General features: G+C 46.3%; 1 protein-coding gene and 1 gene segment (V, D, J or C); one reads left to right on the top strand and one right to left on the bottom strand.

Annotated features, from left to right (window-relative positions):
* DAD1 (defender against cell death 1) overlaps positions 1-15,252 on the bottom strand; it is a 117,236-nt gene that overhangs the window by 18,874 nt on the left and 83,110 nt on the right. The gene's annotated exons all lie outside the window — the stretch shown is intronic.
* The window catches only part of LOC112855943 (T-cell receptor alpha chain constant-like), a 52,473-nt gene continuing 50,113 nt past the window's right edge, over positions 12,893-15,252 (top strand). Inside the window, 1 exon segment of the C gene segment in view lies at positions 12,893-13,066. Within this exon segment, the coding sequence occupies positions 13,054-13,066 (13 nt within the window).

The raw sequence follows: 15,252 nt of genomic DNA, 5'->3' as shown, positions 1-15,252 counted from the left end.
GCATTTTAGGCCTTTTGGCTTTCTTGCAGGGGTTCTAATGGAGTCAAATAGAAATGGATCGAGGAGATTCTGGAGCCCCGTGGGCGCTCAGAAATGGGAAATGAACAACCAGGTAGAAATATGTCTTTCGAGGTGGCTTGGTAAGAAGACTAGGATGAGGAGATGTGGGTAGGAGGGCAGGATGTGACTCCGATTGCTATTTCGGGGCACTCTGTTTTCTCAGGCTCTTCCTCCAGGGCAGAGTCACCTGTGCCAAAGGAACAAGAGTGGAGGCCATGTATTTCGGTGCAGGCACAGTCTATCAGGCGGAGTCCCTGCTTTGTGTGTGCTGGGGAGGTCGTCTGACATCCCAGTTATCTTTCCACTGAGTGGCAGCATCAGTTCACGTCAGGTGGGGATGGAGCTAGAATGTGTCAGGGCTGCTACAAGGCAGAATGTCGGGTTGTTGTGACCGTCTTGAATGTGCCAGATGCCTCCAAGGGAAACCTGGTTCTAATGAGCAGGGGGCACTCGGACCAATTGCCCAGTTTTTGGTTGAGCTTCTCCAAGCCCAGTCGGATGGGGGCCAAAGCTGAGAGGTTGACATTTGAGCCTGGGAGCCTTCTGACCAAACGATGCCAGCCGGGTCTGAAGAGCCAAAATTGCCTTCAGGGCTCTGCTTTGGTTGTCAGTCCCCTGGTCCTTGTCATTTCAGCAAAACGCATCCACTTAGAAAGGTCAGCTCTTCATTAGCCAGACAAATGAGAACAACATATTGACCAGAGATAAGGAGCCCAGATCTCAGCCTCTGAGAGCCTGGCATTTCCAGTCTTTTAATCACAGCGTGCTGGGGAACATATGCTGTCTCAGGGAAGGCCGATCAATGGTGCCTGAGGACCTGGTGTCACCAAGCTAGAGCTTGGAGATGGAAATGAGATGCAGATTGGAATGTTTTGTGGATGGGGGAATAACAAAGAAGTGAGGAGGAGAGGAGAGCTCACTGATGCATTTTCAAACCTGCAGCATGTCAAAAATTGGAATCCAAAGCGGAGAACACATTTGCAGCAAGTTTCCTATTGTTCCCTATAGAATATGGCCTGACTGTGGCCCCACACTCACAGAAACCATGGGTACCTGAGATGCCTTTTGAAGTGGCATAGAGAGGTCGAGGTCTAAGATCTGTAAGAGTCACCTGTCAGTTTTTGCAAAGGGTTGAGTGGCTGTGTGGCAACCTCCTCCAACAAGTTGACATTTGGGCAGGGGACAAGCGTATCAATCATTCCAAGTAAGTCTCCCCGTGACTTTGCCTGTGGGGTGTGGTGGGGCTGTCACATGCATGGGCCTCAAAGGGCTGTGCAAGTGGCATGGTGGTTGAGGATACCAAGCTGAGAAAATCAAGGATTATTAACTCTAGCCAGAAAAAAAAAAAAAGGTCAAAGAGTAGCAAATGTAGTTTTCGACCTTAAAAGTTAGCATACAGAGCTCAGGACTTGAAAATGGCAATTTGAAAAACAACCTGTGTCACCAACCTGTGTCCTCCCCACATGATGTCCCTGCATATGGGGGACAAGGTGGGGCAGGGGTGAAGATGAACAACGGACAGTGCAACGGACAGGGCGTTCAGGGAATGAGCAGGTTGGAAAGGAGCAAGGTGATCAGAGCCTCATACTGAGTTAATCTGGAGACGATGGATTGTTCCAGAAATCTCACAAAGAAAATCCTTCCCAGACTCAAAAGATATAATAAAGAGACCTAATTAAAATGCACTTGAAAATCATATGATCATCAGGAGAGAAATTACGTCTTAAAAGAAAAAGAATTTTTTAAATGGCCAGGCATAAAACAAATGGGCCTACGCCTTTAATTAGGCAGCGAGCAGCCCAAGATGCCCATTAGCCTTCCCTTTAATCCGCTCTCGGGAGGGCTCAGTCCCTCCAGCAGTGCACGGTCACAGCTGCGCTCAGCCCTGCAGCTCCTTTTCCTCTATCGCTCTGTTCCCTCGCCTGCCCAGGGAGAGAGAAGGCCTGCCTGCCGGCATGCCTGCTCTCCAGCAGGCAGGCTGGGTGGGGCCCCAGGTGTAAGTGCTGGCTCTCTCCTCTGCCTGGTTTTTGTTGGGCTCCCTATCACAGTGGAACACCGGTAACCAGAACTTCTATTTTGGGCGAGGGACAAGTTTGACTGTCATCCCAAGTAAGTCAAAGAAAATTTTCCATCGCGCGCGCCGTTGTGTCAAGCAAGGCCTTTAAACTCCAGCAAGAATTGTCAAAAGTCTGCTACTCTGTTTCTCTGCTTCTGGGGACAACTTTTGCTGGAACATAGCTAAGAGCCCCTCCCCTCCACACCAAGAATGATTTATGCCTTGACTGGTCTTTATTGCCCTGCCTGAAAATCCCTGAGGGAAGGAGGCAGGCTGTCCCCTAGCTCACCCCTCACTTCTGCACTGACCAGAGACACTTGGCCCTTTGTGGCACAGGTCATGGGAGCAGCAAATAGGGGGACAAGTATCAACTGAGAGGAAATGGGCCAGAAGGCTAGAAAAGGGAAATGAGATAATTTGGGAGAAAACCAAAATATGAGGCCGCGTAGAAGGATGAACAGGATGGCAGGGGTGTCCAGGCTCGTCACTGTGTTGGACCCGAGGGATCACTGACAGCACGTGGAGAGAGAAAGAGGGTTTCTGTTCTCTCCAAAGGAAAATTTGGCAGAAGAATTCAAACAGACCTCACATGTCAAGCTCTCCTAATTACAGTCTCGCATCTCAGTTTTTCTCAGTTTCTCTGGCAGGAAATAGGACGAAAGAGTCACTGGTGGCTTTGAGGTTGTAGAAGCATTGTGAAGAGGGGGTGCTGCCCGAGAAATGGGTGGGGGGCTGCAGCGCAGTTTAAAGAGTTTGGAGCAATGATTTTTGTAATGACTTAGAACACTGTGTGTCTAACTACGGAGGCAACAAATTAACCTTCGGGACAGGAACTAGAGTCACTATTACACCCAGTAAGTACTTCATCCTTTGTCAGGGACTCAGTTATTCTTTAATTTCTAGGTCAGCTGTGCAAGATGCTGGGGGGGTCCTACTAGACCATGCAGGCTCAGACATGGGAATTTCTATCTGTCCTTTCTCATAACTGGTAGAGATGGGTGTCAACCAAATATCTGAGGTTTCTGGGGCACTTGAATATTTAATTCAAAATGAGAAAATATGATTCAAAATTCTCTGTTTGCTGCTGCCATCTTATGCTAATGTGACATGTGAAGAAAATTCAGACAGAATAACTTCATCTTCACTTTTATCTTGTATGATAATTTTCGCTCCGAGTAGCGCACATGTTTGGAAGAAATGGTAGAAACACAGGCTATCAAAGAGACAAGCAACAAGGAGACCCAGAGAGGTAGGCAGACAGAATGCCAGGCAGTATAATTTTACAAAATTAGTCCAGCCACTGCAAAGTGGCTCTCTTTGCAGATGGCATAGGTACTTGGAAAGGTGCTAAGAGCTGATGTTCTAGGTGGGACAGGCTTACTCAGTGGCAAGACTAAGCACTCATTCCAAGGAGAAAGCTTATTATTTTTTTTTTTTTAAGTTTCTTTCTTTATTTTTGAGAGGGAGCACAAGCAGGGGAGGGGCACGGAGAGAGAGAGAGAGAGAGAGAAACCCAAGCAGGTTCGGCATTGTCAGTGCAGAGCGCAACTCGGGGCTCGAACCTACGAATCGTGACATCATGACCTGAGCCAGACGCTTAACTGACTGCGCCACTCAGGCGCCCCTCCAACGGGAAAGTTTACACTTGGAAAACCCAAAGATTTTGTTTTGTTTTGTTTTGTTCCAGTAGTTTATTAGTATGGCAGCACATCTACATTTAGTAAATTATAGTTTAGGCAAGGCACATAATTAACTGTTAAAATCAACTATGTCTAGATCTATGACAGAGAGGGAGAGAGAAAAAGAGAGAGGGATACTGGATATATATACACACAGTAATGTGAAAAACATAGGGCGCATACATTTCTTGCACCTGAAATTAAAAGCTGTGGAAAATCTGAATATGTTCACTTAGTAACCAAAGACAACTTCACAAAATGGAAAGAAAAGCATATTGAAAAAGCGAGAACTGAAGGTATGGAACCTTTCCAAGTCTGCATTTTCCAACTGTCTTAACGACTCAGTTACCTAGAGGAATCTTTCTTTTTTTTTTTTTTTTTTTCTGCATTAGAAATTACAGGCACGAGTACTGAGGATTTGGATGGCTCAGACTCTTACAGTGAAAATTACGTGATAAAGCACCTCCCAGCCAGGCTGGATGGAGCATCTTTAGACATCCAAGGTTTTTCTTCTCCTCTGTCCAGATACAATAGGAAAGTGGTGCTCTCCTTTCTCTGTATCCAAGGACAGGGAGTTCAGAGAGTGTCCCAGAGTTATAAAGTGAGACCTGAGCAGTGGGATCTGGGGACCCAGCAATGGTCAGTCGGCTTAGTAGCCAGAAACTTTCGGGGAAATTGTCCAGGGTCAAAACATAACAAACCAAGGAAAATGCCAAACTTCCCCGCATCACTAAGAGCAGCTCGGTGTAAGAATGCTATACCCAGCAGGGGACAGTCAGAGTGGCTGTAAATCAACGCAGAGCCCCAAATATTTGAAAACTGTATGTGGAGGCCAGCTATAATGAGTTTGTTTCCAAGCGGTGCTTCCAGAAATTGTTAGTGGTTGGTAGTTGCTATGGGTTTTGAAATTAGAGGACATCACAGCACAGTAGAATGTTTTGGAACAGGGGGAGCATGATTAGGATTAATGAGATGAAAGAAAATTCTGGCTAGAGGGCTAGAAAAGTCCTGAAAGAAAAGATACACTAGGCCTTTGGAGTGTTCCTTCAAGGGAAGAGTTGCAACATTTATCTAGGCCAAGAAGCAAAAAGCAAACACAGGCCAATTCCATACACAATCGACCTGGTCACATTTAAAAGTTTCTGCAATTATTCCAACGGCCTTGGCTTGGCTTCTTGGCCAAATCCCAGCAGTTCCTAAAAGCAAAGTGGAACAGTCCTCTGTTTCCAGAGCCAAGCCACTGGCCCCCACCCCACCCAGTGCGCACCCCTGCCCACGTGGTTTTTGTAGAGGAGTCTGATGCTGTGGGAAACAACCCAATCTTTGGCTCCGGAACCATTTTGAGAGTCAAGCCTTGTGAGTATAAAACACATTCTGGGACTCCCTAGTCTCAACCCGAGTTTCATTCCGTACTGAGGAAACTTTCTGGTTTAGACATATTTGATTCCAAAGAAAGAAAGTGAAATTTCAGGGGCACCATAAGAACTTCACTAGTGTCACTCACTTAAGAATCGCCAAGCGTTGCCTCTGAGAGAGCCAATCACACCAATTAACTAGAGTGACCCACAGCTTTAAAATAGAATTTAAAAAAAAAATTTTTTTTTATGTCAGCATCTCTATGGACCACACTGCTTGCTATTTGGTGTCTTGACTCCAAAATGGAAAACTTAGTGTGCAGTCTCAAGCTTAGCCACTTCTCCCAAGCCTGCGACTTAGGGAGGTGTGGGAGCTCAAAGGGCATTTCTGGGTGGTGTCAGGGGGAAGCTGGGCAGACCGGCTGGCGAGATGACACTTGCGACAGGCATCTGCCCTGTTTCTGTAAAGCTGCTGACAACAGTGAGAAGACTGGCAGCAGGGAAAGGCTGATTTTTGGGACCAGGACTCCTTTACCCGTCAGGCTAACTTACGTCTGAGGGCAAGTGAGGTCTTCATGTCTTTTCCTATTATGTGTTCTAGACTGACCATTGAGTTGTCCTGTTTTAGATTCCAGATAGACAAACCATGGCGCTGTTTTGTGCCCCTTTAAATATCCGTGACGAAGGGTCTCTGTCTTAGCCATCCTCTCCGACATGATGGGGGAGAAGTTTGTGGCCACAGCCACTCTGGTAAAACGGGTTAGTGGCTGTGTAGTGGCACTCCCAGTCCTCATCCTTGGGCCCCTTCCCTCGATCGTGTATTTTTTGAGCTTTTATGACAGCAACAAGGGAGGGGGAGAGATAACCAACAGCACCAGCCGGGCCGGTGTCTGGGGGCTTCTGAGCTGCTGTAGAGGTTCTGAGGGTTTCAGGGCGTGGGTCTCTGGCAGGGAGATTTATGTAAAGGGTTGACCCACGGTGTCAATGTAGGAGGAAGTACTAACAGACTCACCTTTGGGAAGGGGACCGAGCTCATCATCCAGCCCTGTAAGTGTTTCTGCTCAGGACATCAGGATCCAAATGCAGGCCCCCTGGGAACATTTCCCAACCCTGCTCATGAGCCTCTGCTACCCCTGCCACCAATGGCGCCTTCCTACACACAGAGGGGATTTTGAGCCGTGTAGATGAGGGAGGTGATACAGTCTGTGATTCGGAGGACTCCTGTGTGCTTTTGCGATTGTATTTGATTACGAGGCCATTGTTGGGAATTCTAGGCTCCAAGAAACAAAGGGTACCACTTAGGATTGGGGCACAAACATCTGTGGGCTGCTTTCTTAGCAGCACCGTGCAATGACTTTCACAGGAATTGCGGAAATGGCTGTGCATGTGGAGGTTTGATTGTTTCTCTTTTTCTGCCTTCATGCCCTCTTCTCTGCCTGACTTAGAGACCTTACATTAGAACAGTGATTAATCATTTGATTTCTGAGCCCCATCACTCATCAAGTCTGGCAAGAGGGATCCATTAACATAAAACCCAGAAAGGAAAAGGACAAAGAGTTCACTTCCCAGAGTCTCCAGGATTGAACTTGACAAGTCTTTGGCCTTAATCAACGAGCCAGCACCCTATGATCAGTTGAGGCCAAAGAGGGCCACAGGCTGATAGTGTTAGCCAAGCAGGTATCTGCCTGGACCCCCCTGCCCTCACAGGGGCTAAGAGTGCAGTGTTTGGAAAATGGACATGGGTCCCTGAGGGCCCACCCGGCTGTACATCTGGGAGGAGGTCATGGAGAGAGCTCTGAGTAAGCCAGTGGAGGGTGGTGACCAGATGGAAACTTGAGCAAGTTTCTGTTATGGAGCATCTCACAGTGTGACCACTGGCAGTGCCAGAAAATTAGTCTTTGGGACTGGAACGAGACTTCAGGTCACCCCGGGTAGGTGATAGGAGCCATGAGGTAACTTAACTGTGTGTTGCTTTAAAACAGGGGGTACTACAGAGGGGATGTCCTGGCTGGATATAGTCCTTCCTCCCTTCCAGTGGAGGTGATCTCACAGAGGATATCTGCATTCAGTCAGAATTTGTGTTATTTTTATTTCCATTACTGAATCTTTCCTTTCCACCTGGGCAAACAGACTTCTCCCTGCTCCACGCTTCTTCAGTCTTCATATCCTATGTGTTTCCATTGGAACAGTGGGTCTGGGAATTAATTTGTCACTCCAGGCAGCAGAACGAAAAGGGTTCTCAAATGGAGACTAGAGAGTGCCACTTATTCTGGTAATTTTCAGCGGCGATACGTGCAAATGGAAGGAAGTGGGCTAGGTGAACTTCTAATGACTGTTTTAGAGAGACTGTAAGGAAACTTGCTTAACGTCCTACACACTCAGCTTCTGAGAGGAGTCATTTGGTCAGACACTCAGTGCACTAAAAGCAAAACCTCGACCCTCTGAACACATAGTCAATCGCTAACCCTCTCCCCCAAAGCTCTGCTGTGTTTCATTATTTGCCAATTACAAGATGACTACATGATAATTAACATGAAATTATATAGATGAGTAGTTTGAGTATTTTGAACCCATAATTAAGATGCAAATTATAGAAGTTCTGGAGCATGCCACGAGCCAGTACCTCATACATAGTGGTCCCTGAAGACAAACAGTGTGTTCGGGCACGATTTGTTTGTGGCATGGGTTGATACACAGTTCAGGAACCTGTTTGCAAGCTGATTAGATGTCTCCAAGTGCCAATTTGGGGTCTAGATGAGCTGTGCTCAGTGAGCTGAGAAGTGCCCGCTTTTACAGCCTAGAAGCATGACAAGGTGGCTGGGTTCCTATAGTAAATGGAGAATAGGACTATTGCGTTGTGTGGTACTGGTGGATGCCTCTCCCCTTCATCCCTGCCACGCTGGGAGCCTGGCTGCAAGTCTTCCCCAGGAGGTTTTTGTTAAAGGGTGTGTCACTGTGGCAATAACAACAATGACCTACGCTTTGGAGCAGGGACCAGACTGACGGTAAAGCCATGTGAGTGAGGGGAGTGGGTCAATCTCAAAAGCTGATCAGGGCGAGTAGTGGTGTTCTTCTGTGCAGTTTTAGTGGGATTAAGACACTGCCCCTCCCAACTGAACCAAGGCACCCAGTTTCTTTGTGCCTGAGCTGGTTGGAAGTCTGTCAGTTAATGAATTCAGGCAATCCTAAGGACAGATCATAGAGAAGTAGAAGTTTTCACTGGCTTCTTCATTGGCTCTGGATATAAAGAAATGCTAAGGATAACAGGCAAACCCACATTCTGTGATAAGATGAAGACCTAACAACTCAGAAATTGGGGTTTCCTCCATAAGGACCCCTCTAATCCAAAAGGAGTGCAAGCAGCTCTCTTAATGTGGTTTTTGGCTTTTGTTGGTTTTGTTGTTGTTTTTACTAATATTCTTTATACGAACTACGGCTCTGAAAGTGGCATGGTGCTCCTGCCCCCGGTGTTAACCATCTGTGTTAGGTGGTTTGTCTCTGCCTGACCTTGTGAGTTGTCCTATGTGTCTCAGGCATGAGCAGGCCATCAAAACCCAGTGTTCTGGAAGCAAAATGGATGGTTTAAGAGCAAGCTCAGATCTCTCTGCACAGCTGGCTGTTACTTTTAGAGGGATGTCCTAACCCTGCCGAGGAGCTGGGAGCTGAGGCTGCGGGGCGGTGAGTCTTCTGCCAGAGGGGAAAGTGGCCTCGCTCTTCCAGTCTCCCCCTCAGTCCTTCCTTCCTCCTGATTATTGTAAGGCCTCATATGACTGTGTGAATTATGGAGGCAGCCAAAGCAAGCTCTACTTTGGAAAAGGCACTAAACTCTCTGTTAAACCAAGTAAGTTGGGGGGGGGTGGTCTCAGAAACTAAATCGGTGAGCAGGACTCAAGGATGACCCAGAGTGAAGGAGGCGAAATTCACCAGCCTCTTTCTCTGTGGTGTCTTTCCACACTTCACCCATGACCCTCAAAGCTGCCCCTGGTCTATGCCCCTGGCTGTCCTCAGTCCAGACGGGCACTTCCCTCTGCTGGACGGCAGAAAACTCTGGGCTTCATAACAGGAAAGTTCTCCCCAGGATGGCATTTCTCAGGAGTGATCACCCGCCTCACTGTGGTGAGTGGGCAACCTTCTCAGCAGTGGTGTTGTAGATGAGCCATGGTCTGTGTGGCTGCTGTGTGGTTGGTTTTCAGACACTAGAGTTAATGGAGCACCACAGGAGGGGGGCAGCAGAGTGGTTACTGCGAGGGGCTTTTTATTTAGGGAAAACGCACTGTGGAACTCAGACGGCGGGTATGTAGTCAACTTTGGCAAAGGCACCTCACTGCTGGTCACACCCGGTGAGTTCTTGTGGTTAACTAATTATTCTTTCTGGAAAGAAACCCAGTGGGGCCTGTTGAAACACAGCTGAATTTAATTGCTTCGTTTAGCGTGCAGGCATTAACTGTGTCAGATGTGTGAGCCAGATATGAATACATGTTTCCCCAGAGGCTGGATTTGGTTATCAGGTCTATGGGCAGTTTGATAAATTGTATTAATACCACAGGCGGTGTTTCTCAAAAGTCCACATAGCATGTTGAGGCTTTGGGAAAGAGGCAGAGATAAGAGAAAGAAAGGCTCTGTGTTAGAGACAGAAACAAACCAGTGGAAAGGGAGGCGACCAAAGCAGGAGTGTGTAGCCAAGGAAGTGTGTCCTTAACAGACAAGTGACGGGGACCCAGTTGAGTTTATGCCCGTGTCACCGGGTAGAGGTGAAAAATCTGGGAAGTGGACTGGGGACTCGGATGAGGGTTGAGCAGCAGGAGTTAAAAGCTTCTCATGGCTTTCTGGACAGCCCCCTTTTCGCCGAGAGGACCCACTTCACCCATTCACCTGACCGAGCTGTCCCTGTGGGAGGAGCAGAGAATCCCGACACCCTGAAAAGCTCCCCACCTCCACTGGATTATCTGTGATAAATCAGAATGTTTATCCAAACTGTGAAGCTGTCAGGGACAGGGTAATAGAGATGGATTGTAGAAAGCAGTATCGAAGAGTTACGGGCCATCCCCACACCTTGCAGAATTCAGTGTTTTTTGGTTGTGCTTTTGTTGTTGTTGTTTTGCTTTCCCATTAGAGTCGCAGCAACTGGGTGCTTTCCATGCCGACATACTCTTTGTAGCAATGCCTGCCACTTTACATTTTGTGGTATTTCTCGTCGACAACCCTCTATGCCTGAAGCAGGTGTGACAATAATGTAATGGGGCTGATTTGTCAACAAATGGAGTTGATACATTTAAATGAGTGGCCCAGCCAAACCACTCAGCTTCAAGTGGCACACAGGTTATTCCAACACTGCCCATGGCACCCCTTCGCTTTTGAATCCACCCTCAAAGGTCAAGGCACATCCTTTTTTTTTTTTTTTTTTTTTTAAGACACATTCTTTTTGTACCATCCATGATGCCTCTGTCTTTGAAGGTGGATTTGATTTTTGTTAATAATCACAAGCCTTTCAGAGCCATGATTTATAAAATAAAGGAGGGACTCAAACTAGTTACTGGTACTATTTTGGTTCCAAAATGAGGTATGAATATAAAATAGTATCATTGGTGTGTTTGTGTGGCTCATAAACTGATTCTCATCGAGAGTCCTAAAGGGACTACTTCAAAGGGGTCAAAAATCATTTAGATGTTCAAATCCTGAGATGTTTTGAGCCTCTTTTAGCTATTTTATCCTCTTTACTTAATAAACACACTTAAGATAAACATAGCATGAAATTGAGGAAGTTTTGCAAACTCAGACCTCATCAAACCAATGAAGACTTTATGTATGAACTGAGATAATTATCCCAAATAAATTCCTTTTGGAAAAACATGAGGGCAGTACCTTCCAATGGGAAGTGCATATGATGTCCTACTAATTGATAACAAACCTGTTCCACGAAACGGTAACTTTATGTCGGTTTGTGTAGAGCCACATAACACTGTGACAACTCAGGAAACTACAAATACATCTTTGGAGAAGGCACCAGGCTGACGGTTTTACCAAGTGAGTATTACAGACAAGACAAGACTTTATTTTTAAAGCTGCTGGTGTTCAAGGATCAAGAGAAGGTAAAATAAGAGAGATATTCATTATAAACTATAGAAGCAAAAATTACTGCTCCCTAAAGTGGTAATTCTGGGTCTCTCTACTCCAGACAGGAGAGGTAAAGGAGACTTCTGAGGACCACCATGATGGATTTACCACCATTTTCATTTGAATTGTATTAATCCTTAGAAAAGTATTAGCTAAAATGCTTGAGAGAACCCTCTAAACACTGTAGGAATTCCTTGGTCCGTATTCTCTTCTTTTAAAACTGTATTCTCATTCCATACTTTTCACTTGCTTTTCCCACCCTTCTTTTGACCTCCCTCCTTTGTCCAACTCAACATTTCATCTGGGCTTTCATATTTTGAGAAACCATTATGCCCACTTCTTAGCCTGTCACTTAAGACTCTAAAACCTGGCCATTTTGGTTCTCTAAATTTATTCCTACTTGTTCCCTTCCACAAATGCTCTGCTCGAGGCAAATGAGGCACCTACTTCCCCTGAATGCCTGCACTTGCCCAAACCAATACCTGGTGTTCATAAATCAGTCACCATGGACCCACAACTGTAAACAGACTAGCACACATGAAACACATTGAGTTTCACAGGTGACACCGCACTGAATTTCATAGGGAGAGCTTGAGAAATCATATCCCTTTTTAAAAATTAAAGAGGCTTGGGTAAGAGAGATCCAGCAAGCAAATAGCAAAGTAGGAAGGAAGGAAATGCTTCTGTAGTGGATGTGGGAAGGAGGGATCTATCCACAGGAAGATATTCTCCAGAGGAGAAAAAACACTGACTAAATCCAAGAAGGAAATGTATCGGCTGCCATATTACCTGTGTGTTCCTTGTTTCCCCCCTGGTATGGTCTGTTCCTGATTGTTTCTTGTTAAGCCCATGGTCCTCCAAGCAGCCAGAGGTGAGGAAAAGGGAGGACACCATGCTATACACTCAGCAGGGGTGTCCATGGACTTTTCTTCTCAGATTTTCCTTCAAGTTACCCTCAAAGTTAAGAGAGATTCAAAAGATTCACCTAGACAGAATAGGAGAAGCTGCCTATAAGAGAAACATTTCAGGTTAGCTCTCAACATGTGTTACCTGAGGAAAGGGACAGTAAGAATGGAAAAGTGTCCACTGGGACAAAGACAGAAAATGTCTTGTCCTGGTGACCATCTGAGCAGGGAGTAGAAAGGGCTGGAGTTGGAGTTGGTGAATTCAGGGCTGGCCAGTGCCTGTAACTGTCTTTAGTTCTATGGAATGAGAAAAGGTGAGAATCCCCTCTGCGGTTCCACAGGCTGGACGTCGGTCAGAGCTGTCTGGCTCCAGCACCCCGAGGGATGGACCGACATGCTGACCCCCACCCCTGCCGGGGGGCCCTGGCAGCCACCCTCAGTCTCTCCCACGGTGACGACAATATCTCTGACTGCTTTGGCGTGGTGCCATGGACACGAACTGTTCCTCCTTTGTCCAAACGAGGAATATGATCTTCAGAACCCCTGGAGAATTATTATCTAAAACACCAGAGGATACACTAGGATTTTGGCAGTCAGCATTCTGGGCTTGTACAGGAAAACTCCCTCTTTAGAATATTTAGAAAAAATATCCTTCATTTATCCAACGTGGAAACAGTCCTGAAATCCAAGCTGGTGCTAAGATTCTGTGCCAGGTTATTACTGTGACAATTACTTAATATTCTCTGTGCTCATGGTATCGCTCCTTCCAGAAGATCTTTAGGGAAAACTTAGTTCAGTTTCTAGGAGGTTTTTGCTGAGCTGAAGATCACTGTGTGAATAATAATGCGGGCAGCAAGCTCACATTTGGAGGGGGAACAAGGTTAATGGTCAAATCCTGTGAGTATCTCTGCTGAATCCATAATGAGTGCTCTAATTTCTAAAGGAAGCCGTAACACTGAGCTTCATTTGGGGGCTGTTTTCTCCACCCAATTTTATTTTTTATGTTAATTCTGATTACGAATCCTCATGATTATACTGTTCCATAGGTACATGATTATACATATGCCATAGGTACATGTGAAAATGGGCACATGTGTGATGGCCGGGCACAGGAACAGATGGATTAGAGAGTAACAGGCTCCTTGTGCTTTTTGTCTTAACCGTCGGGTGAGAAAGTCCTGACTGTGTTGAGTGCAGGGATGGGTGAGCACTGGAGTCAGGAGGGTCCGTCTCCAGTGGCTTTGTCAGGATTGCCCGACTCCTTCCTGGTCAGGGAGTGGGTCGGTCTAGAGGGGAGGGATGCACTATTTAATCCGAGAAGAGCCTTTCCATCCCAACCACGCTACGAATTGACCACAATAATACGTAGTCCCCTCCACTGCCTCTTTGGCTGGGGTCCCAGCTGGAGGAGCGCGCTGCCTGGATTGGGGGATTGAAAGGGAGTTCCTGGTACACGTTGGCCTGGTCCGTTTCTGTAAGGCTTTCTATGACTGTGTAATATTGGCAACAACCGTAAGCTGATTTGGGGATTGGGGACAAGTCTGGCAGTAAATCCAAGTGAGTCTTCAAATTAACTCTCTCAAACCTGTCTGTGCAGTTTGCAATATCTCAGAAACCGTCTCTCCCTTTTGAGCCCTAATGTTTAAAACGTGCAGTTGCAGGTGGTGTTTTTCTCCCGTCCACCCAAGCTGAGCCCTTGCATCTCCTTCAGTCAAAATGACAAGATAGAGGGATCCAGGAATGCAGGGTAGGAAGGCAGTTGGAGTACCTGACTGTTTTCTTATAGAGCAAACAGGTGGGCCCATTCCAAAAAAGGGCTATTAGGGAGCGTTGAAAGTTGGAGAAGGTGGGAATATGCATCATGTTTCATGGCCTCCTCCATGCATACTGTGCCAACTTCACATGGGCCATTGTAAATACTGTTCCCCTGAGGCCAAAGATAAGTCAAGCACTGCCGGGAACTCCCAGGACTCAGGGCCATCCCTGTGACCTCCTTGGAGAGCACCTCCCCACCAAGAACAACCCAGGATGACTCAGATTTGCCATATAATTACTGCTTCTCTCAGCCTTCCTTGGCTTATAGCCTTACAGTGGATTTGTTAGAAGTAACGGGAAAGAAATTGGTTTCATCCTAATTCTGGCCTCCCCCAAGAAGTTCTTCTCTCCAAGAATCTCCAAGAGCATCTTAGAGACCACCTACCCTGTTTGGAATTGTGCTTTGTATAACCAGGCTGTGTTTGTTCCCAGTAGTGTTTGCTGTGGCTTTGGCTGGGGCTAGCTCCCAGGACAGTTCCAGGCTTGGCAAAGCTCAGGGAGTTCACAGTGGAGCCAAGGGGCTTCAGGAAAGACATCTTTGATATAGGGGTTAATGAATTTCTAAACAAGCTTCTGTGTGTTAACCTGATAAGACTCTCCAGGGAGAAGGTCACCTTACCTTTGCAGCTCTAAATGTAAGACATGCGTTGCAAGAAAAAAAAAATGGGAAATGTCAATTGCAGTGCCAAAATGAAGAGACTGGGTATAAATACTGAATCAGTTTTAATGTTCAGTTTGTGAAATGTAACCATTTCAGCAGAACCAGCTCAGGGTACATTTGTTAGGGTCAGTGGGCTAACTGTTTTGTCAATGTCACTGGCATACACACTTCAAAGGAGAACCCAAAATAGAAAAAATGGCTAAGAGCATAGTGGTTAAGAACATGAATTTTGGAATCAAACTGCCTGGGCAAACCCTAACTCTGCTATTTACTGGACGTGTGACCTTCGGCAGGTTACCTAATCTCTTTATGCCTCCTTTTTCTCATCTGTAAAATGGGGATAATAATACTACCTACCTCACAGAATTATCAGATTAAAAGAGTTAACACCTATAAAGGGCTTTGCCTAGTGGCTGGCACATAGTGAGTCTTCAACAAATATCAGTTATTATTACTAGATCAGGTTGCTGGCAGTAAGGAAAAGGAAAAAATCCTATCCTAAAGTTTTTGTAAAGCGCAGCAGTGGAGTGTGGCTCTGGCAGCAGAGGAAAGTTCATCTTTGGGCAGGGGACAAGTTTACAAGTAAAACCAGGTGGGTCTGAATGTT

The sequence above is a fragment of the Puma concolor genome, chromosome B3 (genome assembly GCF_028749965.1).
Source record: "Puma concolor isolate L17-30 chromosome B3, mPumCon1.1.hap2, whole genome shotgun sequence".
NCBI classification, from domain to species: domain Eukaryota; kingdom Metazoa; phylum Chordata; class Mammalia; order Carnivora; family Felidae; genus Puma; species Puma concolor.
The sequence above is the reverse complement of the archived record's forward strand: the minus strand, read 5'-3'. Positions and strand labels throughout refer to the sequence as shown.